General features: G+C 42.2%; 2 protein-coding genes across 7 annotated transcripts; one reads left to right on the top strand and one right to left on the bottom strand.

Annotated features, from left to right (window-relative positions):
• Positions 1 to 2,514: 2,514 nt before the first annotated feature.
• Positions 2,515 to 19,481, bottom strand: LOC112248504 (transcobalamin-2). The gene is made up of 10 exons (XM_024417584.2): positions 19,342 to 19,481; positions 19,018 to 19,085; positions 6,375 to 6,567; positions 5,956 to 6,125; positions 5,671 to 5,823; positions 5,346 to 5,515; positions 3,758 to 3,932; positions 3,470 to 3,650; positions 3,136 to 3,254; positions 2,515 to 2,947 (listed from the first exon to the last, which is right to left on the bottom strand). Exons 2-10 carry the CDS (start codon positions 19,073 to 19,075, stop codon positions 2,886 to 2,888), a joined length of 1,281 nt encoding a protein of 426 aa, XP_024273352.1. The 5' UTR covers positions 19,076 to 19,085; positions 19,342 to 19,481; the 3' UTR covers positions 2,515 to 2,885.
• Positions 19,465 to 23,130, top strand: LOC112248505 (coiled-coil domain-containing protein 117). 6 transcript variants are annotated; one of them, XM_024417591.1, is made up of 6 exons: positions 19,465 to 19,608; positions 20,414 to 20,562; positions 20,691 to 20,741; positions 20,856 to 21,131; positions 21,328 to 21,468; positions 22,503 to 23,130. In XM_024417591.1, the coding sequence occupies exons 2-6, from the start codon at positions 20,432 to 20,434 to the stop codon at positions 22,741 to 22,743; spliced, it is 840 nt and encodes a 279-aa protein (XP_024273359.1). In that variant the 5' UTR covers positions 19,465 to 19,608; positions 20,414 to 20,431; the 3' UTR covers positions 22,744 to 23,130. The 6 variants fall into 6 exon arrangements, with proteins under 6 accessions (XP_024273359.1, XP_024273358.1, XP_024273357.1 ...); XM_024417590.2 differs by having other exon boundaries at positions 19,481 to 19,608; positions 20,379 to 20,562; XM_024417589.2 differs by having other exon boundaries at positions 19,490 to 19,636.
• Positions 23,131 to 23,927: the final 797 nt, after the last annotated feature.

Raw genomic sequence — 23,927 nt, forward strand, 5'->3', positions numbered from 1 at the left:
TTTTTTTTTTTACAAATTGTCTTTCAACATTCAAACTGAGACAACAGGTGACATCGCAAGAGAGTCAGAGTCTCCTAGGCCTCCTAGCTGCTGCAGTCGATGTTGTACCGTAGGGCACCACATGTGGTCAATACAGAGCTGGTACAACAGACACAATCTATGTCCCAGGAGGGACAAACACAAAAAGCAGACAATTTCAATGAGTTGCTGGAGAGCAATACAATGGTGGCGCCTAGCACTTCAAACTCCCAGTACAGTTCTCCTAGGCAGTTCACAACCGGGGTGACTTTGACCACATCTGGCACTTCCTCCCAGTACTGAGTGGACAACGTACTGATACGGACAGACAACACAACCGTGGTTGCACACATCAACCACCAGGGTGGATGGAGGTTAATGGCACTGCACCAGATAGCAAGGGAGCTACTGCTTTCGACAAACAGACACCTTACATCCCTCAGAGCAATAGACCAGCCGGGGGTGGAGAATCATGCAGCAGACCTCTCCAGAGGAGGCCCTTTTACTTCAGACTGGAGATGATCTGGGTGCAATTCATAAGGGCCATCTCTGATCTGTTCACATCGCAAGACTCAACCCATTGTACTATGTGGTTCTCCATAAATGTTTCAGCAGGCCCACTCAGCGTCGAAGGCCTATCACATAGATGGCCAAGTAGGCCGCTGTATGCATTTCCACCAATTCCTTTTCTCCTTCAGGTCTTGAGGAAAATCAGTCTTGAGAGCACATCAGTTCTACTTGTTGCTCCATGTTGGCCACAGCTTCACTGGTTTTCAGACCTTATAGAGCTGAATACCTCCCAACCATGGGGACTCCCTCTTCGAGTAGACCTCCTGTCACAAGTGAGCGGCAAGCTTTAGCACGCCAAACCCAGCAAACTGACGTTGTTGGTGTGGCCCCTGAACGTGACCGCCTTGTAGCCGCAGGTCTATCCTCCTTGGTAATTGTTACAATTCTGATGAAGACAGCTTGTCTGTCGCAATGTTGGTTATTAGGTTATTGCATCTGAGCTCCTAGAGTGTGCGGCTCTCCTTTAATTTTTCAAGTGTTCTACTCCGCAAGCCAGCACCTCGCCTAAATAGGTGTGTTTCTTTCGCCTCTAGATTAATTGTTACAATTCGGGCAGACATGGCATCCTCTACGCGTACCCTCTATTCCTACAAGTGGAATGTGTTCAGGAAGTGGCTTATCGACCATCGCCATCTTCCTGCCCAATATCTGTCATTTTGACTCTCCTCCACCAGCTTTTATGGCTGCAGGGAAGTCCCCACCTACATGGAAAGTATATATGGCAGCTATCTCTGTGGATCATGATCACATGGCAGGTGCATCACCAGGGGCACACCCTCTAATCGCAATTCATGAAAGGTTCCCGCAGGCTACAGCCCCCCCAAGGCTCCTCCAGTACCCTCATGTGAGTTAAATGTTGTCCTACGATCACTTATGAGTCCACCATTTGAGCCCCTGTCTTCACCTGAGCTATGTGAGCTCTCAGTCATGACTGTCTTCCATAGAGAAGGCTATTGTTTCAGCCAAGCATTTGGGAGAATTACATGCACTTTCTACTCATCCTTCATGCCTCACTATAGCAGAAGATGGATCTAAGGCAGTGCTTTGGCAAATTCCAGCATTCTTAACTAAGGTGCTTTCATTAGGTGAGCTATTAAAAAATTTCTGCGTGCATATTGCATCTTTAAGGTTAAGCATAGGGTTTAGCAGTGTGGTTCAGTTAAGCGTTAAGGTTAGGGTTAAAATCTGATTTTAAGAAGATACATTGTAGAAATAGGCAGGGTTTATGTGGCTGTGGTGACGACCCTCATCTGACAATTGCTTGCCAACAGAGGATGTTTTGGGTGGTCACTAGTTACCACAGCCACAAATACACAGCCACATTTGTCACATGATTTGTAAACAGATGTAGACTAACAGTGAAATGCTTAGTTACGGGCCTTTCCCAACAACGCAGATCAAAAAAAATGTTTTAACAATAATGTGAAAAAATTAATACACAATGAGTAACCATGCCTTGGTTAACTTCCCTTCTAAAAATCTGATTTTAAACTTCATGCCTAACCTTAAAACCACATCCTTGTTTTGAGTAATTTTTACAATAAAGCCTATTTTTACGTTGCGTCTGTGGTAACTAGTGATGTTTTGGACAGGCAGACCATACTGGTCGTTGGGCAGACAGTTCTTATTATACCTCATTCAGGCAGACACCTCATTTCCACTTGTCAAAACGCTTGTACAGCTTGTACATAGCTCCTGCCACCTGCTGTTGACACCTAATCCTGGATTACAAGCTATGTGTGAAAATCAGGGGTGATGTGAGGTAATTTGACTTTAATTTCATTCTCACCTCCACTTTATCAGAATTATTTACTAATTCAAATGACTGGAGAGTAGGCTTAGCCTATTTCTTTTTGGAAACAATGGCCACCCCAACCCTTAATACTATACTGCTAAAATGAAGAAATAAAGCAGACAAATATAGCCAAAGGTTTATCTTGTTTATTCAAATGCAAAATGTTTAAACCATACATTAAAACAAACAAAAAAAGTATGACATGTTAAGTATAAAAAGGCAATTATATTCTCTATAAATGTTCATTCATAATGTGTTTTTAATCCATAGAGGTAAAAGTAAAGAAAGTCATGAGTCTCTGCTAAAATTAACTATTCATATTCACTGGGGAAATGAATCAAGTCCATAAAAGTTGTTGCAAACCTTTGAGCTAAGATCTCTAAAAATTTTTTACCCCAAAATATCCTAGTACATGACACTACAAATCACATTATTGAGCTGGATTGGTTTCACATCAGATAACTTGACATGACACCTTTTCAATCACTGTGCTTCAAACATCTTAGTAGCTGGTGTTTTCGATGGTGATCTGTTGAGCCATCTCAATCTTGAAGTCTTTGATACCTAATGAGAGAAACCAAATCATTGTTTGATTTCCTTCCTACTGTGGCTAAATATCAATGTTTGGATGAATGCAATTAAGACATTAATTGTATTGTTGAGCAATAACTAGTAACGACATAGGAAAGTTGTGTATTTTGCATGTACATTTGTGTATGTGTTTCCTATGCCATATAACCCTCTGTTCTCACCCTGGCTGAGAGTGTTGCCGTCTGACGAGAGGCGCCAGTATCTACGGTCGGTCTGCCGAGCCCGTTCCCCATTCACCACGCTCAGGAAGGGTCCCCACAGGCTGGGCTCCTTCTCAAATCTGCAGTGTAGGCAGAGGACAGAGCAAGGAGGAGAGTTCATCATGTTAAACTTGTGACATGACACTAAGCTATTCACCACTACACTGCAAAGTTCTACAACATTTTCTGAGTTGTAGCAATGTAAATAAGACAAATTAGCTCTCCAAAAAGTATCAATTTGGAACTTGATTAACATATCAACCAAAATAACTATAAAAGAACCCCATTAACTCACGTGAAGCCAATGTTCTTCTTTTGAAGGAGTTCAAGGGCATAAACCAACGAGGTGCCCGTTGGCACATCAACAGAATAGACATCAGGAGCCCCATGTGATTTGACCACCTCCAACTTCAGGGCTACTTTGGTATTGCTCTGTAACACCCTCACTGGCTTCCTGGCCTCCAGGACCAGGCTGTCTGTAGAGAAAAACCCAACCAAGCAGAGGCAGTAAGTAAGAGTGAGGAGGATCACACCTCAAAAACAGATTGTCCACTGTTGGGTTTGATGATAAGGCAGCACTTGCCATCCTCATTGCGGCACTGCTTGCCCTTGACTTGCAGATAGGTCTTTTGCTGGAGGGCAGGCAGAGTTTGGGACATGGCCATGGGGTTGAGATATGTTCCCTTCCTCACATCTGACCTCATGGCCTCCATTGAGGTAGAACACTCCTGCACCTGGCTGCCCATAGCCAGCAGGGCCTGGGACACAGGGACACACCATGTTATTCCCATGGGAAATGCTTATATTGCTCCAATCAGAAATGTATGTAAACGCTGCACAGGTTAATATACAGAGCCTTAGAAAAGTATTCAGATCCCTTGACTTTTTCCAAATTGAGTTACATTAGTCTTATTCTAAAATGGATTAAATAAAAAATCCTCAGCAATCTACACACAATACCCCATAATGACAAAGCAAAAAAACAAGTTTAGAAATTTTAGCAAATTAAAACAGGTACCTTATTTACATAAGTATTCAGACCCTTTGCTATGAGACTCGAAATTGAGCTCAGGTGCATCCTGTTTCAGCAACTTCATTGGAGTCTGCCTGTGACCACCAAGACTCTTCCTTGAGCTGGCCGCCCGACCAAATTGAGCAATTGGGGGAAAAGGGCCTTGGTCAGGGAGGTGACCAAGAACCCGATGGTTACTCTGACAGAGCTCTAGAGTTCCTCTGTGGAGATGGGAGAACCTTCCAGAAGGACAACCATATCTCCACCAATCAGGTCTTTATGGTAGAGTGGCCAGGCAGAAGCCTCTCCTCAGTAAAAGGCAGGATAGCCCACTTGGAGATTGCCAAAAGGCACCTAAAGACTCAGACCATGAGAAACAAGATTCTCTGTTCTGATGAAACCAAGATTGAACTCTTTGGCCTGAATGCCAATCGTGACATCTGGAAGAAACCTGGCACCATCCCTACGGTGAAGCATCGTGGTGGCAGCATCATTCTGTGGGAACGTTTTTCAGTGGCAGGGACTAGGAAACTAGTCAGGATCAAGGCAAAGATGAACAGAGCAAAGTACAGAGAGATCCTTGATGAAAACCTGCTCCAGAGCCCCCAGGACCTCAGACTGGGGCAAAGGTTCACCTTCCAACAGGACAACGACCCTAAGCCCACAGCCAAGACAACATAGGAGTGTCTTCAGTGCAAATCTCTGAATGTCCTTGAGTGGCCCAGCCAGAGCCTGGACTTGAACCTGATCAAACATCTCTGGAGAGACCTGAAAATAGTTGTGCAGCAACGCTCCCCATCCAACCTGACAGAGCTTGAGAGGATCTGCAGAGAAAAATGAGTGAAACTCCCCAAATACAACTCCCCAAGCTTGTAGCGACATACCCTAGAAGGTGCTTCAACAAAGTATTAAGTAAAGGGTCTGAATACTTATGTAAATGTGATCTTTTTTTGCTATTATAAATCAGCAAAAATGTCTTAACCTGGTTTTGCTTTGTCTTTATAGGGTATTGTATGTAGATTCATGAGGGGGAAAAAAACAATTTAATACATTTTAGAATAAGGCTGTAATGTAACAAAACGTGGAAAAACTCAAGGGGTCTGAATACTTTCCAAAGGCACTGTAGGCCTAGAGGGGGGGGAAGTGACCCAGTCCTTACCTGCACTGCCAGGCCTGTGCTGAACTCATTGCCCATGTGACCATCAGCCCGCCGGGAGTCCAGTAGCTTCTGCTTGATGACGCCCAGGGCCTTGTCAAGAGCCGCATCCAGCACCTGAGTGTCAGACTCCTTCAGGCACTGTAGGGCCATTCCAGCCATGGCAAACGTGTCTAAAGCAAGACAGAGGGGATGAAGCAAGGGTTTAGCATGAAATCACCTATAGAGAATATGGTTGGAGGGAGCCAGTGTGAGGAAATACATTTTAACTGTAGGAAAGCAGAATCGGAGTTTGGAGATGCTCCTGGATTTCCTTGGTCACACTTACCGATGCAATCGGAGTCTCCATGTTTGATATGTCCATGGTCTACAGCCCCGATGAGCTTCTTGCTGACGTGAGAGTTGACTCTAACTCCACTCACACACAGTGCCAGCACGCCTAGAGAGTACTGGTAGTAATTTGTCAGAGGACGGTGACTGACTGCAGGAGAGAAAGACGGACACAAATACATATCAGATCAAATAATTCAATAGTAACAGCGACTGAGAACAAATAAAGTATACAGTGTTAAGAAAGATGGTAAGGGTCAGGCGGAGGAATGAGGAGGCTTACAGGTGATGTGCTCTTTCTCCAGTGCCATCTGTCTCTTGAGATGAGTCAGCAGGGTCTCGCTCCTCTGGTTGACGGTGAAGGTCAGGGTGTTGAGATCATAGCAGGAGGCCTTCAGGGCCAGAGTGTAAAGGGCCAGGAGACCCACCACTGGCTGGCTATTAGCCAGAGAGCTGAGAGCAGAGGATATAGGGTAAGGGGGAGATACAGGAGAGTTGTGATGGGTAAAGAAACGTCAATATAATCTCAAACGTATCAATTGTAAATACAGAACCAGAAACTGGATACAAATGCACTGCAGGTAGTTTTGAAGCCATTGACTACATAAAAGGACATTTGCACAACTAGGTCATTATCAAGCATGAAATACAATGACATCTAGAAATGTGCAATAAAAGGGCTTTATAAATATGACCTTTTACCTCTCAATGTCATTGTGTAAATCTGTTTTGAGTGCATTCAGGTGATCACTCTCCTTGCCAAGGTTGTGGTGAGTGGACAGACGCAGGGAGAGGTGCACACTCGGATTAGGGGATGTTTCCTGGTCCTCCAGAGAACGCAGCAGCTTCTTATTGAGTGAGAGGAGCAGCTCACTATGTTCCGATCCTACAGGATCTGGACACATAATATGGGTTGAAGCAACAACAGTAGTACATTATAACAAAAGTACAAGATGAATAACTTGCACAAGGATAACTTCCAATGTTACCAAAGATATTTTCAGAGATGCGACTAATAAACCTACAGTAAGATTACAAAAGCCCAGCTGTGTGCTAACTGAGATGATATAAATATAGTATCCTCAGACTCTAATCTAGGTCAAAGCATTGCACAACCAGTGTTTCCTGTGCTGGATCAGCAATCATATGAAAAAGCAAAGACATCAGCAATGTAGTAACCACATTAATTTTCACAAGGCAGCCAATGTGTCCTTAAGCATGACTTCTCCAATCAGTGTTTCCTGTGTTTCAACAATCATACACTAAGAAAAGCAAAGACATCAGCAACTTAATAACCAAATGAATTTCACAAGGCGGCCAATTTGCGTCGTTAAGCATGACTTCTCCCAATGTCACCTTGATGTAACTGACTCATACTAGGACAAAGTACAGGCTTCTCATAGTCAGTCTACCCTGGTCACTGTGATCCCAGTGCCAGTGGGGTTTCCCAGGAGCTAACAATAGTATGGTGGTAGACTGATGTACTGGTAAGAATGCCTTAGCAACATGAAATCAGTTATGTGCATCAAATTACAGAACTTTAAACAGATCAGAGGTGGCACGACACAAGTGAGATTATTTTCATCACAGTAGATTTGTTCAACAAGAGGGGCCGTGCATTATCTATTCAGACACATCAAACAATTCATTGCAAAATCATTGAAAAGTCCTGCAGTGGATGAAGTGGATCAACGTTTACCAACTCTTAGCCCTGACATTCCTATGCTGTCCCTTGGACAACAGTCAAGTACATTTACAGTCTGTCGCGACTGTTGAATGAAATTCCATTTGACTTTACCCTGCCGATTGTCCGTGGGGTTGCTTCTTATAATAGGATAAAAGGATATCCAAATAATATCCAAAGGAACATATTAATAAACAGACTTTCCAAACATGGGCCTGCTGCAGGTGCCTGGCATAATATAACTTCCACTCTGCTTCACATCATTTTACTACATGTAAAAATTAAGAATTTACACTTTATTTTATAAAATGTTTAAAATGGCTAAATAATTTAACAGTATACCAGGAGTAATTGCTACTGTGATTCCTGAAACTATACTTTTGTTACATTGTTTGCTAGTTCAGCTGGTTAGCTCAGTCTTATTTACCACCAAACGTTGCTAACGCTAGCTAGCTAGCAAACCACTTAATATAAACTTGTTTTCTCAATGTATGAATTACTAGTTAAGTTAGAAATGTTATGAATACAACTCCCATTTACTGTCAACATCAGGATATGATTTGAGAGCACTAGTTAGCTCCAAAAGTGGTTATAGCTTTGACTGCATGCTCACAGTGAATTCAGACGCGTTCAGTGGCCAGCTACACTAACAATTTTACCAGGTTAGCGTGAAGCAATTGTAATGACAGTCTACCACAACATACCCAAGAGCTTCCTGATTAGCAAGGGGTAGTCAGGGTTTCATTTCATTGTGTATTAGAAAGACAGTTTGAGATAATTGAGAGGGGATTTCACCAGCGGTTGAATGCGGAATTAGGCTAGTCCGAGGTTGCAACAGTAACCAAGAAGTGGGCGGGACTTAGCGAAGGGTCATATTTATTCAATATTAGTGACACGGGGAGTGACGCTAGCTACGGATTTTTGTGCCGATGATGTCCAAGAGTATCGTTTAGCAAGATGGCGCCGACAGAGATGGTCACCTAACGTCCTTAGGAAACTACCCAGTAATGTTTTTTAAATGTATTATATCTTACATTAGCTCAGAAAATCATATGCCTTCATGATTAACGACTCATGGTGTAATCATAACAACATACAGGAACTCAAGTCTTTTTGTTCACCGGACCTAGAATTCCTTACAATCAAATGCCGACCGCATTATCTCTCTTCGATTATAGTCACAATCGTGTATATCCCCCCCAAGCAGATACCTAGACGGCCCTGAAAGAACTTCACTGGACTCTATGTAAACTGGAAACCATATATCCTGAGGCTGCATTTATTGTAGCTGGGGATTTTAACAAAGCTAATTTGAAAACAAGGCTACCTAAATTCTGCCAGCACATTGACTGTTGTACCCGCTCAAGCAAAACACTGGACCACTGCTACTCTAACTTCTGCCATGCATACAAGGCCCTCCCCCACCCTCCCTTCTGCAAATCTGACCATGACTCCATCTTTTTGCTCCCCTCCTATAGGCAGAAACTAAAACAGGAAGCGCACGTACTTAGGTATATGCAACGCTGGTCTGACCAATCGGATTCCACGCTTCAAGATTGCTTCGATCACGTGGACTGGAACGTGGACTGGAATATGTTCCGGGTAGCCGCAGACAATAACATTCACAGTAACATCCACAGTAACATCCACAGACGATGCCATCACCATCACCATCACACTGCAGCTGTACATAGTCTATTGGTAAATAACCCACCCATTTTCACCTACCTCATCCCCATACTGTTTTTATTTACTTTTCTGCTCTTTTGCACACCAATATCTCTACCTGTACATGACCATCTGATCATTTATCACTCCGGTGTTAATCTGCAAAATTGTAACTATTCGTCTACCTCCTCATGCCTTTTGCACACATTGTATATAGACTCCCCCTTTGTTTTCTACTGTGTTATTGACTTGTTAATTTGTTTATTCCATGTGTAACTCTGTGTTGTCTGCTCACACAGCTATGCTTTATCTTGGCCAGGTCGCAGTTGTAAATGAGAACTTGTTCTCAACTAGCCTACCTGGTTAAATAAAGGTGAAATAAAAAAAAATAAAAAAACACTGCCCTATCCCATCTGGACAAGAGGAATACCTATGTAAGAAGGCTGCTCATTGAATACAGCTCAGCATTCAACACCAAGGCACCCTCCAAACTCATCATTAAGCTTGAGACCATGGGTCTTGACCCCACCCTGTGCAACTGGGTCCTAGACTTTGACTGGCTGCCCCCAGGTGGTGAAGGTAGGATACAACATCTCCACCCGGCTGATCCTCAATACCGGGGCCCCACAAGGGTGCATTCTCAGCCCTCCCCTGTACTCCCTGTTCACCCATGACTGCGTGGCCATGCACGCCTCCAACTCAATCATCAAGTTTGCAGACGACACTACAGTGGTAGACTTGATTACAAACAACGACGAAACAGCCTACAGGGAGGAGGTGAGGGCCCTCGGAGTGTGGTGCCAGTAAAATAACCTCTCACTCAATGTCAACAAAACGAAGGAGATGAGCAGAGGGAGCACCCCCTCATCCACAGCGACAGGACAGTAATGGAGAAGGTGGAAAGTTTTAAGTTCCTCAGCATACACGTCACAGACAAACAAATGGTCCACCCACACAGCATGGTTAAGAAGGTGCAACAGCGCCAATTTGGCTTGTCATCTAAAACCCTCACAAACTTTTACAGATGCACAATCGAGAGCATCCTGTCGGGCTGTATCACCGCCTGGTAAGGGAACTGCAACGCCCTCAATCACAAGGATCTCCAGAGGGTAGTGTGGTCTGCACAACACATCACCGGGGGCAAACTACCTGCCCTCCAGGACACCTACAGCACCCGATGTCACAGGAAGGCCAAAAATATAATCAAAGGACAACAACCACCCGAGCCGCTGCCTGTTCACCCCGCTATCATCCAGAAGGCGAAGTCAGTACAGGTGCATCAAAGCTGTGCCCGAGAGACTGACAAACAGCTTCTATCTGAAGGCCATCAGACTGTTAAATAGCCATCACTAACACAGAGAGGCTGCTGCCAACAGACTCAAATCACTGGCCACTTTAATAAATTGATTTAATAAAAGGTATCACTAGTCTCTTTAAATAATATCGCTTTAATAATGTTTACATATCCTACATTACTCATCTCGTGTATATACTGTATTGTGTATATACAAGCATTTCGCTACACTCGCATTAACATCTGCTAAGTGTGTATGTGACAAATAAAATTGGATTTGATTCATTTTATACCATCTATTGCATTTTGCCTATGCCGCACAGCCATCGCGCATCCATATTTATATGTACAGTTGAAGTCAGACGTTTGCATACACTTAGGTTGGAGTCATTAAAACTCCACAAATTTCTTGTTAACAAACTATAGTTTTGACAAGTTGGTTAGGACATCTACTTTGTGCATGACACAAGTAATTCTTCTGACCCAATTCCAGTGGGTCAGAAGTTTACATACACTAAGTTGACTGTGCCTTTTAAACAGCTTGGAAAATTCCAGAAAATGATGTCATGGCTTTAGAAGCTTCTGATAGGCTAATTGACATAATTTGAGTCAATTGGAGGTGTATCTGTGGATGTATTTCAAGGCCTACCTTCAAACTCAGTGCCTCTTTGCTTGACATCATGGGAACATCAAAACAAATCAGCCAAGACCTCAGACAAAAAATTGTAGACCTCCACAGGTCTGGTTCATCCTTGGGAGCAATTTCCAAACGCCTGAAGGTACCACGTTCACCTGTACAAACAATAGTATAAACACCACGGGCCCACAAAGCCATCATACCGCTCAGGAAGGAGACGTGTTCTGTCTCCTAGAGATTAACGTACTTTGGTGCGAAAAGTGCAAATTAATCCCAGAACGACAGCAAAGGACCTTGTGAAGATGCTGGAGGAAACAGGTACAAAAGTATCTATATCCACAGTAAAACGAGTCCTATATCGACATAATCTGAAAGGCCGCTCAGCAAGGTAGAAGCGACTGCTCCAAAACCTCAAAAAAGCCAGACTACGGTTTGCAACTGCACATGGGGACAAAGATTGTACTTTTTGGAGAAATGTCCTCTGGTCTGATGAAACTAAAATATAACTGTTTGGTCATAATGACCATCGTTGTGTTTGGAGGAAAAAGGGGGAGGCTTGCAAGCCGAAGAACACCATCCCAACCGTGAAGCACGGGGGTGGCAGCATGATGTTGTGGGGGTGCTTTGCTGCAGGAGGGACTGGTGCACTTCACAAAATAGATGGCATCATGAGGGGGGAAATTATGTGGATATATATACACATATATATTTTTAGTTTTTTTGTTGTTGAATTTTACCCCTTTTTCTCCCCAATTTCATGGTATCCAACTGTTAATAGCTACTATCTTGTCTCATCACTACAACTCCCGTATGGGCTCGGGAGAGACGAAGGTTGAAAGTCATGCGTCCTCCGATACACAACCCAACCAAGCCACACTGCTTCTTAACACAGCGCGCATCCAACCCGGAAGCCAGCCGCACTAATGTATCGGAGGAAACACTGTGCACTTGGCAACACTTGGCACGCTAACCAAGGTTGCCAGTTGCACAGTGATTTTTCAATATTTTTATTGAATATTCGAAACATACAATATACTTGCAGTGAAGCCGCTCAAGAACGACATCATACTAGCCATCTTCTTGGGGGGAGGGACTGTGGGAGGTGTCTCGAATGGTTGACGGACAGCTATTGGGGAACTGTGGGGGGATCTTGGAGGTTTCGGGTTCACGTTTTTGGCCTGGTGGTAGATTGATCATCCACATTCAGAGCGACACACAGAAGCATCCAGGGTCAATGCCCTGCTCAAGGGCATGTTGACCGATCTACCACCAGGCCAAAAACGTGAACCCGAAACCTCCAAGATCCCCCCCAGTTCCCCAATAGCTGTCCCTCAACCATTCGAGACCCCTCCCATAGTCCCCCAAGAAGAAAAATAAAAAACATAATTGATTCCATTCCCCAAGAACCCCCCAATGCACCAACAACCAAGAGAAAAAAGGAAAAGACAAAACAGCAAACACCAATGCAAAAAAAATATATATATATATAAAAAATGATGAATTTAAAACAAAGGACATCAAGGACAACTAAAATCATAACAGCAATGCCAACTGTATGTGTGTGTGCATGTCTGGCACTATTACATGTATGTGTCTGTTCTTGTGTTTATTTCAGAGTGTGTGTATATATATGCATGTGTACAAACACCTGCACGGCATCAGCCTCAGGAAAACCGGCAGTAGTTGTAAAAACTGCCACTTAGTGTCATTCAAATGTACTTTTTATTATGTTTTATTTTTTAAATCTTTGACCATCTCCTACACAGCAACTCCACTCCCACTTGTCTCCAATTCCACATCCCAACCCTCAGCCCATCCCATCTATCTCTGCTGGCCACCCACCTCGTGTTTCTATGCAACACATATCTTTCAACTATGCTGTGATGTTTAAACTACAATTTCAATCTATCGAATATAATCCACAGATTGCGAGTTGAAGATAAATACTCTTAGTAAAAGTATTAGTAATTGACTGGCCCGGTCTCTCCAGATCTCCTAACAGTACTATTTCTAGGGTCAATTTTGGATCAATGCTATGCATATTCAGCCATTCCTGAACCTGAGACCAGAAACAGGCTACCTGAGGGCAATACCAAAATAAATGGTCTATTGATTCTGTATTCTCACAACAAAATCTGCAGAGCTTCGATGATATTATGCCCCAAATTGTTGGTGGCAAGAATTCTATATATTAATTTTAGCTGAAAAGCACAAGTCTTGAATCTTGTGTTGTTTTATATATCAACTCATACACCCTGTACCATGGAATCAGTACATCAAAAATCTCTTCAAACTATTTTTCAATCTGTATGGCACAGTTGTCAACATTCTGATCCTCAAATGAAACTGGTATACTTTCCTATTTATGCTATTTTTATTCTGCCGCCAGTTTTGATCCTTTATATTGGGAGACAGGCCAGTTCCCTACCTCCTCCCGCTGCCACCTGCCTCCATTTTGGGGGTAATGCTGTAATCAATTGGTTGTATTCTTGGATTGAGCAGACCTTTCCGTACGTACAATTCTGATAACTCCATGAAGGACATAACTCTACCATTCCAAATTACAATATCATTTAAGAACAAAATACCCTTTTCAAACATCTTTCCCATAAATACAGGTATTTTATCAACCAGCACATTTGAGTTCAGCCATAATATTGGTTCTATCTTTTCAGGGGGGTGAAATTTAAAAATTGTAGCCAGCTCTGCAATGCTTGTTTGAAAAAGAGAGATATGTTTTTCAACGTGTCATTTTCAATTAATCGAAAATGAGACTTGGCAATTTTTAAACAATGGATGAGCTTTTCTTAGTAATCTAATTGAGAACCATTTGGGGTTCAAATAAAACTTTTGAATGAGTGAAGCTTTTCGAGAGGTTTAGCGCTTTTATATTTAATAATCCCAACCCAACCCAATTCATTATATAGATAGGTACGTTTTATTTTGTTTGGTTTAGTGTCCCAGATAAAGCGAAATATTTTTTGCTCATATGATTTGAAAAACAAATCATCAGGAGTAGGCAGCGCCATAAGTGAGTAAACTGAGATAAGACTAAGGAGTTAATCAGGGCAATTTATAGACAGGTATTTACCTCTCCATGGTTGCAGGATCTTGTCTAAGTTTTCTATTGAAATTCATTGTGGAAAGCTTATTTCTATCTTTTGTGATTTGAATACCGAGTAGGTCTACTTCACCATCAGCCCATTTCTATCCTTCTTAATGAGTTTGAGCCAATCAGTTGTGTTGTGACAAGGTACCGGGGTATACAGAAGATAGCCCTATTTGGTAAAAGACCAAGTCCATATTATGGCAAGAACAGCTCAAATAAGCAAAGAGAAACAACAGTCCATCATTACTTTAAGACATGAAGGTAAGTCAATACGGAACATTTCAAGAACTTTGAAAGTTTCTTCAAGTGCAGTGGCAAAAACCATCAAGCGCTATGAAACTGGCTCTCATGAGGATCGCCACAGGAATGGAAAACTCAGAGTTACCTCTGCTGCAGAGGCTAACTTCGTTAGAGTTACCAGCCTCAGAAATTGCATCCCAAATAAATGCTTCAGAGTTCAAGTAACAGACACATCAACATCAACTGTTCAGAGGAGACTGTGTGAATCAGGCCTTCATGGTCAAATTGCTGCACAGAAATCACTACTAAAAGGACACCAATAGGAGGCTTGCTTGGGCCAAGAAACATTAGCAATGGACATTAGACCAGTGAAATTTGTCCTTTGGTCTGGAGTCCAAATTTGAGATGTTTGGTTCCAACCGCAGTGTCTTTGTGAGACTCGGTGTGGGTGAACGGATGATCTCCACATGTGTATTTCCCACCGTAAAGCATGGAGGTGTTGTTATGCTGTGGGGGTGCTTTGCTGGTGACACTGATTTATTTAGAACAAAGCACACCATCTGGTTTGGGCTTAGTGGGACTATCATTTGTTTTTCACAGGACAATGACCCAACACACCTCCAGGCTGTATAAGCAAGGAGAGTCATGGAGTGCTGCATCAGATGACCTGGCCTCTACAATCCACCGACCTTAACCTATTTTGAGATGAATTGGACCGCAGAGTGAAGGAAAAGCAGCCAACAAGTGCTCAACACTTGTGGGAACTCCTTCAAGACTGTTGGAAAAGCATTCCAGGTGAAGCTGGTTGAGAGAATGCAGTGTGCAAAGCTGTCATCAAGTCAAAGGGTGGCTATTTGAAGAAACTCATATATTTTGATTTGTTTAACACTTTTGGTTACTACATGATTCCATGTGTTATTTCATAGTTTATCTTCACTATTATTCTACAATGTAGAAAATAGTACAAATAAAGAAACACACTTGTATGTGTAGGTGTTCTAAAACGTTTAACCAGTAGTGCGTGTATATAAATATAAATAAATAGTGTGGCCGACGCCGCCCCTCAATCTCTGATTCTCCTCTGGGTGCAATATTAACTGCGCCTAAAGGCTATTTAGTGTGCTTTAAATCAAATTATTTAAAGCATAGCCTACGAAGTGCATACTCAGAAGCACAGAGCAAAGTTATATTTCTAAGAGAGCTGCTGGTATGGTGTAAATGAAACTAGGGCAGGGGCCCAGCCCCTGGGCAGGGGCCCAGCCATGGGTGGGCCTGGGAGGGCTTATGCCCACCCACTAGGGAGTCAGGCCCATCTACTGGGGAGTCAGGCCCATCCAATCATACATTTGCCGCACAAAAGGGCTTTATTACAAACAAATACTCCTCGGTTTCATCAGCTGTCCGGGTGGCTGGTCTCAGACAACCCCGCAGGGGAAGAAGCTGGATGTGGAGGTCCTGGGCTGGCGTGGTCTGCAGTTGTGGGGCCGGTTGGACATACTGCCAAATTCTCTAAATTGACATTGGAGGTGGCTTATCGTAGATAAATTACCATTCAATTCTCTGGCAACAGCTCTGGTGTACATTCCTGCAGTCAGCAAGCCAATTGCACACTCCCTCAACTTCAGACATCTGTGACATTGTGTTGTGTGACAAAACTGCACATTTTAGAGTGACCTTTTATTGTACCTGCACAAGGTGCACATGTGTAACGATCATGATGTTTAATCAGTTTATTTATATTCCACACCTGTCAGATGAATGGATTATCTTGGCAAAGGAGAAATGCTCACTAACAGGGATATAAACACATTTGTGCACAACATGAGAGACATAAGCATAAGCTTCTTTCTGTGCATATGGAAAATGTCTGGGATCTTTTGTGAAACATGAGACCAACACTTTACATTTATAATTTTGTTCAGTATATTATTGATTTTATTAAAGTCCATATGTTTCTTGCCCATAATATATTTATCATGCCCATAATATATTTATCAGAGTTAATGATTCGAGTAACTTAGACTGTGGTCCTGAAGCTTCAAGCAGCACAATCAGAAATGGATTGCTCATGAAAGTAGGCATAGTTCATTTAAACTGTCTTCATTTTAATTAAGCTTTACTAACAACAAGAGGGCTTTGTGTTGGAGCTTATTTCTTCCTATTTAAGAAATAAGAGGTAGGCCTACCTGTTTGACAGATGTAAATTAGGCTATAGGCAGCTATATCCATAGATTTGTGGGTCAATTCCTCCACCCACCACGCACTCTTTAAATAGCCTACCTCCGTGTCAGTGAAGGGCTTTTAAATTCAAACCAAGACTCGAATTGAGGGGGCATGAGAGGTTATGCCATCCTCTTTATTATTATTATTTTTAAAGCACATGCCTACCCCTTGTTAGCTTAAGATGTTGAATAAGATAAAATGATTCCGTTTATAGAAAGTGATCTATAACAACGCTTTGGTCTGCGATGCTTTATAAAAACAAGCTGTAAAATACCCGGGAAAGACATGACTCCGATGGGTTGGGTTAAGCCACAAAAGAAGAATAGCCAGTTAAAGCTTGCATTTTTCTGCGTCGGTAGGCCTACTCTTTCTAGGGTGGAAAGGTAGACGCAACTTTTGAAAGAACCATGCTCAGATTTCTAATTACGTCTCAGATTTAATTATTTGCAAACAGGGACAGTTTTATTGCAAACACACACTGATTTGGCATTGGAGAAATATAACATGAACACATGGGCCTCGCTCTGTCCATTCTTAGCCTGTAATTCCGGTAAATTGTATGATATTAAAATATTCCGCTAATATATACAATTACGTAGAATTGCGTGAAATGTTTAAAATATATTTTCTCGGACCTGTAAATACGATAGATGCACGCAATGCGTTTACTATAAAAGGAGATATTTTCACCCACAACTATCTGACTACCAAAATTCCTGCGTTACCATGTAATGCTTACAGGATGAAGAACAGTTTCTAAAACTGCATGTCAAAGGCTTTTGTCCGGCCAAGAAGTGAGGGTAAACGGCAGGCATGTTCTCATTATTATTATTATTTTGGGTATAGGGGAGGGTCACTTGTTTTTTTCCCCCAAAGCGTTCAGAGAGGGTTTAGCTGAAGGGATTTATATTTTGCGGAAGGGAGGGACATAATTTTCCTTTGAGGTTCGATTTTCTCCATGTAACCCTCATTATAAATAAAGTGTACTCCCTAACATATACTAAATAGTGTATCAGATTTACGTACAGAATAATACGAAAGGCTTTGAGTCCACGTTGCAACGGAATATAGCTCAGACTACATCGATTCAATACTTGGGTGTTTGATGTACTTTAAAAAACAAACACCTATCTACCGGTTTGTCCTCTGTAATTGCGTGCCTTTGTTTGCTGAAATACATTTTTTTCTTCAAATAAATGTTACTGAAATACCACCACCGACTGTTTTCTTGTTGAGATTTAACTGGCATATGCCCCCCCCCCCAAAAAAAATCAACATTTTGTATTCGCGCTGCCCTTGCCTTTGAATGAGGACTCAACTCTTTTGCCAGTTCACCTTACCCATTTTGTGAAATGAGTCCTCTTGCATTCACATTGTTATGTTTAGAAAATAACCAATATCTGTTTCCAACATTCACTCAATGCACAAAGTGCAGGACAAGCTATTCAATCAGAATGTGTTATGGACAGCTAGATACACCTACTTACATTTTGGAAGCTAATAGATTGCATTTAATTAAAATATGGAGATAAAATCATTGTAATCAGAAGATACTATAAACATGTACATGTTTATAGTTAACAGAATAAATAGCAATACAATAACTGCAGAATAAATAATGCTGTAATTTAAAATTGTACACCCAAGGTATGCTACTGCCCCTTTAAAGCTAGAACATATTTTGTACCCAATGTTGTGATTCTGTCCAAATGTCTTCACACACTATTCAAACCCCATAATCAATAAACAGTTTATGAAGCTGTCTATAGATCACATATTGCAAACAAAAAAACTGAACCAAACTCCACACTTAGGCATGTCTGGGAGTCCTTGGCTATCGCTGATCAATATCAAAAAAACAGCACACATTTCTTCTCGTGAACCTGCAGGATATTCTCTGTTGTGGGACCAACGTGAGGATTTATGGCAAGAGAAACGGTAAGCAGTAGGCTAGTGTGTGGTGCGTGAAATGACAAACGAACCTGCGGAGAGTTGCGTTCACATTGTCCTAAACTGAACAGGACCGAGGAATTCAAGCGAACCGAACTCAGCCCACCTTTCGAGATGGTCTCAGTTCGGTTCGCTTAATTAAGTGGCTCTTTTGAGGTGTCAGTTCCTTTTGAGTGTTTGCACTGCACACACAAAAAATGTCTGAAAGGGACCAAGTGTGAAAACACAATTAGAGCAACAATCGGTGTTTGTATTTGATTAACGTTTTATGAAAAAGTATGGGTTTCAACAAACAAAGGCATGCAACTACAGAGGACAAACATAGGAAACGCCAGAAGTTATTTCTTTATATTGACCTTGAGCAAATCGATGTAATCTGAGCTACCACAAAGCCTGCATCGGCTCCACTGGTGTAGTTCATCAGAAACTTCCTTCACCATGGAGTTTAGTCCGCTAGCGAAGACAGAGACTGCCAAGGAAAAGCAAATGTTCACCAATCAGGTGTTGTAATATTGTGTTTCTGGGATAAATTATAGTTACCACAGGGGTCGCTTGCAACCAGTGCCAACAGTCCACTCACAATGTACAGGGCATACATTTTGACCAACCTTAGAGAGGTAAATAAAATAAAATACAAAAAGTTAATCAATAGATGTTCATGTACAGTAGCCAACTAGTGAAAATAATTTCCAACTTAACTTTCGCTGAGTAAACTCAACCCCGTCCATAAATCTCTATGAACAGAGTTGCGTTTACTCGGCTGTCCATCCCTACCCTAATTGTTGTTGATAGACAATATATTAACTAATCCTAAAATGTCACACATTATTCATCTTCTTAATGATCCAAATTTATGTCACTTACCTGTAGAGCGACCTTGTCGTGAAGACAAGAGGAGACCGCTTTCAACTTGATTTTATGTCGACATCGCTTTCATGATCGTGTCAAGTGACCTGTTGTCTCAGAAGCGCATGCTCAATCTTTTCTAGAACGTCGACTACTTTTTTTTTGCTCGATTAGATTCTTCATCAGCAGTTGCGCATTGTTTTGGTGGTTTTTAGCACCTCACTTCACTGCATTCATTCAATTTATTCTCAGAAAAGCTGAACATGTGACAGCGAAAATAAAGAGGTAGATAAACGCAGTTAAAGTTATACAGGTATGTTTGTTAGCTAAATACGTTCAAACGTTCGAAGTTCAAGCGTTCAAACTGCAACATGGGTTCACAAGCAACAACAATAACAGGCAGGGGGCGGGTACGCTTATTGCTAACTGGCTAGCTACCTAAGTTAGTTAGTTAGCTTGCTAGCCATACATACACACGTAGCCCAATACAAATATATTGTAGAAGTGCAAGGCAAGCCATTATTTACTGATTATTAAGGGCTACCTTTATGTCATGTTAAAGACTGCATTTATTCCTTGCAATTTAAGTTTGATAGGCAGCTAGTCAGCTGAATCCGCTAGCTTGCTAACGTTGGTAGTAATTTTAGCAAGCTTGCTAACTAGCTACCAAATATTATACAGAACTAACCCTGTGGCTGTCTACGTTATGTAAACTAGTTAAATGTCAGGACCTGATAACTTTATAACTTTACCATAACGCTAGACTAGAAGAGTGACAATTTACAAGATTCTGCGTTAGTAGCTACCTGAGTCGACATTAGCTACAGTACAGTAACTAACTGTAATATTTGTTATGATGGATTGGTGACCAAAATAACAGCTATGCCTGCTGTACCAAAACATCTTACTTAGCTATATCCAACTGTTCATTACTGACAGCTACACACGTGCCTGTAAAATTGTTCATTTCTATAATAATCTATTTCTGTTTTCTAAGTTGGCCTTCTAGAACTCAATTTATCGTCCTTGTTTATGTCTGCTCATCTACCATTGAGGCTTTTGTTCAACCCTTCCACCTCAAATAAACCAGGAGCATCATCCCTGCCCCATGAGTAGTGAGCTGGGCTTTCTGCCTGCCATGTACTCATTCCCTGGCTTAATCAATGTCCCTGAAATGGGGATCAATATTGGCCCTGCAAATACCCGTCAACACCTGCCGGGAGTGTCGCCCCCAAGCACGTGAGTAGAGTCTACTGATGGGAGCGCTGCACAATACACACAGATGTAACAACCATGTGCTTTGCAGGACATTTGCAAGACTCAGACTTGCTAGCATGTTGTCATTACATTTATTATTATTTCTTCAGGAGTTGGGAGAGAAGATGCCTGAGAAAGCACAGGAGGAGAACAGATGATGAGTGAGTTAAGAATAGGAAAAATCTATAAAATGAACAGCAGTGTTTATTCTGCAGCACATGTTAGTTTCAAAGGACAAATTATTTACTCCAAATCAATATGTGTTTGTTCTCCAGAGGATGCAGTGCCAAAAAGAGGAGGCTGATGGGAGATGCAGGATGCGATCCTTTGGATGACCTCAGCCATAATGCGTGTCAGATCTGGCCACCAGGCAACAATGGCCCCCCTCTACCTGAATCAGCCAGCCAAGCACCTCCCCAGCACTGCCTGGGGACTCAGAAACTGGGGCTGCCCATATCCGTGTCTCCCTCCCGTCTGGTCCGTCCAGAAGCAGAAGGCTCCTGCATCGAGGTGGAGTCTGCTCATAGAAGACTGCAGGAGATTGAGGAAAGGTTAGCTATGAGAGACCTTATGAGGGCAATGTGGGAGATTCCAGTTTCTGTTACTGTCCATAACTCATCAGAATTGCAATGTGCATTGGTACTGACTAACTTGTATTAGCATTACCACCATTTGTTTTGTCTTCACCATGCACTACACACTCTGCATACACACTGTCATACAGTGAAGTTAATATTTTTCTGTCAGGATCAGTCTGGAGGATGATGATGATGACCTGGATGTGGAGCCAGCACCCAGGCGGCCAGTGCTGGTGATGTCTGACAGTCTGAGGGAGGGGCTTCAGCGTGGCATCAGTGACATTCTCCCCCACACTGTGGCCCAGTCTGTGTAAGTACTCCTCTCCTTCTCATCCCGCACCTCAGGGGAACATTTAACTCAAGTACCTACCTACCTGCAAGGTTTGATGGTAATACATACCCACCTTAAGGAAGGGGGTTATTATTTTCTATAGGCTATTACAACAGTTAAATATGCAATTTAGGCCCTTGAAAATAACAATTAAGTGTTTGAAAAAGTCCTCAAGTCCTTTTAATTTGACTTGCCATTGTCTGTATGAACCCTGTATAGGCTATTTGCTCAGCCTGTAAATTAAAGATAAAATCACCAGCTATTGAAATTATGCACGTATCATTCGCTGTCCTGTCTGTTCTTGACCTGGGACAGTATTTTTCTCATCCATGCCAGTAGCTTTCAGTTGGCACTGACAAATCATAATTATTTGCATCAATCCAGTGGCCTTTTGCTTTGAAAACTCCATCACAAGTGTGCTACAGAAACACCACTAGCAAACACAACTGTCTGGCTGGTGTGAACCTGAATTTAACAAAACATCCCGTTTTGTTGTTTTTCTATTTAAAAAAAATGAAATCACAGTCCTTCTCCCCACTTTCTTTTTTTGTTGCTATGGTATCGTTTTGGTATCAAGTATTGTTTTTTCAAATTCTGCTCTCGAGGATTTCGCAGAAAAGAACACGTGGCACTTTAACATCTGCAGTAAATATACTGATCACATTGTTACAAGAATCTATTTTCTTTGCTGTTACACTAAATCTATCCAAATCAATGTAAGCACTCAAGGGTATGGTCATTTAAAAGATGGCTAGTCATTATTAGCCTGGTTCTGTATGGAATGCAGGCACATAATAATTGTAAAAAATTGGTGTGAACAAATCATGTGCTGTTACCACCAACTGAAAAAGTTGATAGCATCAGTGCCAACAGTGGGAAAAGTTAGCGTAGAACCTTAACCCGTCTGTCATGGTAGCCAGTAGTGAATAAACGTTAGAATTTAGGGAGGTGTCCACTATTTGTTTATCTTTTTCAGTCCCGTTGTCTCACCTGTTTCTCTCCTGTTCCCGTAGGAGCCACTCCTGTATGGAGCTGGTAGTATGGCGCCTCCCAGAGGATGCGCTGTCTCGAAAGCTGAAAGACTCCCTGCAGAGGAAGCAGCAGACTACCAGCAGGCAGCCGCTGACCCCCAGTGCCCCTACCACTCAGATTCCCCTCACCCCCACAAACCCCTCAGGGGAGACGTACTCCCCTCTGTACTGCAGCCCAGGGGCCGGGGCCCACAGCTCTGGAGAGGAGGACATGGAGCTGTAGGGCTTTTGAGACCCAGCATCAGGAATGCCCAGAGTAGCTACAGGTCTCAGCCTTGGTTCACTTGGTTGGACCCTCAGAGAAGCCAAGGAGAGACAGAAAAAACTGCATAGACAGATCCAAAACTTCACAGTGATATGAACGTCTGCTTTGGATCAAGACCAGGCTGTTGGGCAGCATGGCACATGTATACTACTTGGCCAAAAGAGGGCAAGTACCCACTTTCTTTGTGTTACAGTTAGATAATACTGGATGTAAATAGCAACTGCCTCTAAAAAAACAACTTCTCATTTAGAAAACAGCCCTATGTGTCATTAATATGAGTTAGAAACATGTATTCTACTGTCAAAATTGACTACAAAGTGTAAATAAACTCAGTCTCATCAAAAATAGACTTGTGGTCGTGACTGCATCACAACGTAAATGAATGTTGGGTTTGTTGTCGTTTTTTTCTTCTTACCCAGAGTGGGAAGAACTCATGGATACAATTTTTATGTCTGCGTGCAGTTTGGAGATGATGGAAGTTAGCATGTCGTTATCTTTTTTTCTGGAAGTCTCCAGGTCAGAGTATGTGAGTGGAACCTTCTCGCTCCAATAGCGCTCACTTCACGAGCTCAGGACATGCCTGGCCCAGCATGCATTTGTAGGCTACTTGTGTGCTGCTATGTACCCTTGCTTTAGCTACTGTCATGGAGTTCACTAAATAATTTCATAAAGAAACTGATAAAACACACAGGTGCAAAATCAAGGTGACTTACAAAGATGAGGAGCAGGAAAGGGAGTGCAGTGATGTAGTGTCCTCAACTAAAGAATCATTGTGGAATCTGAAAAGACACGTATCCCAAAAGCATGATGGTGTACTTACTATGTGCACATGCTAACAGAAAGGAACGAGGTGGGTAGCTGGCAAAGTGTGTCATTGTAGAAAAGTATTTATAAACAAAAAATCTGATCTCTTAAATGTTTTGTAAAAAAAATATATATATCTATACAATAGGCCATCGTTGATTTTGGTCCAATAGGCCTGGCATATTCCCGCTTTCAAGGAGCTTTCTGTTTTGACTGGGTTATTTTGCCTGAACCTTTAGGCCTACCTATATATTAAAAAAAAAAAAATACATCTCTGCCCAGCCTGGCAAGAGTGGCCAAAAGGGTGTTTAGCATCCCAGTGGCTCTGCAACCGAGGA

This window comes from Oncorhynchus tshawytscha, linkage group LG04 (genome assembly GCF_018296145.1).
Source record: "Oncorhynchus tshawytscha isolate Ot180627B linkage group LG04, Otsh_v2.0, whole genome shotgun sequence".
NCBI lineage: Eukaryota > Metazoa > Chordata > Actinopteri > Salmoniformes > Salmonidae > Oncorhynchus > Oncorhynchus tshawytscha.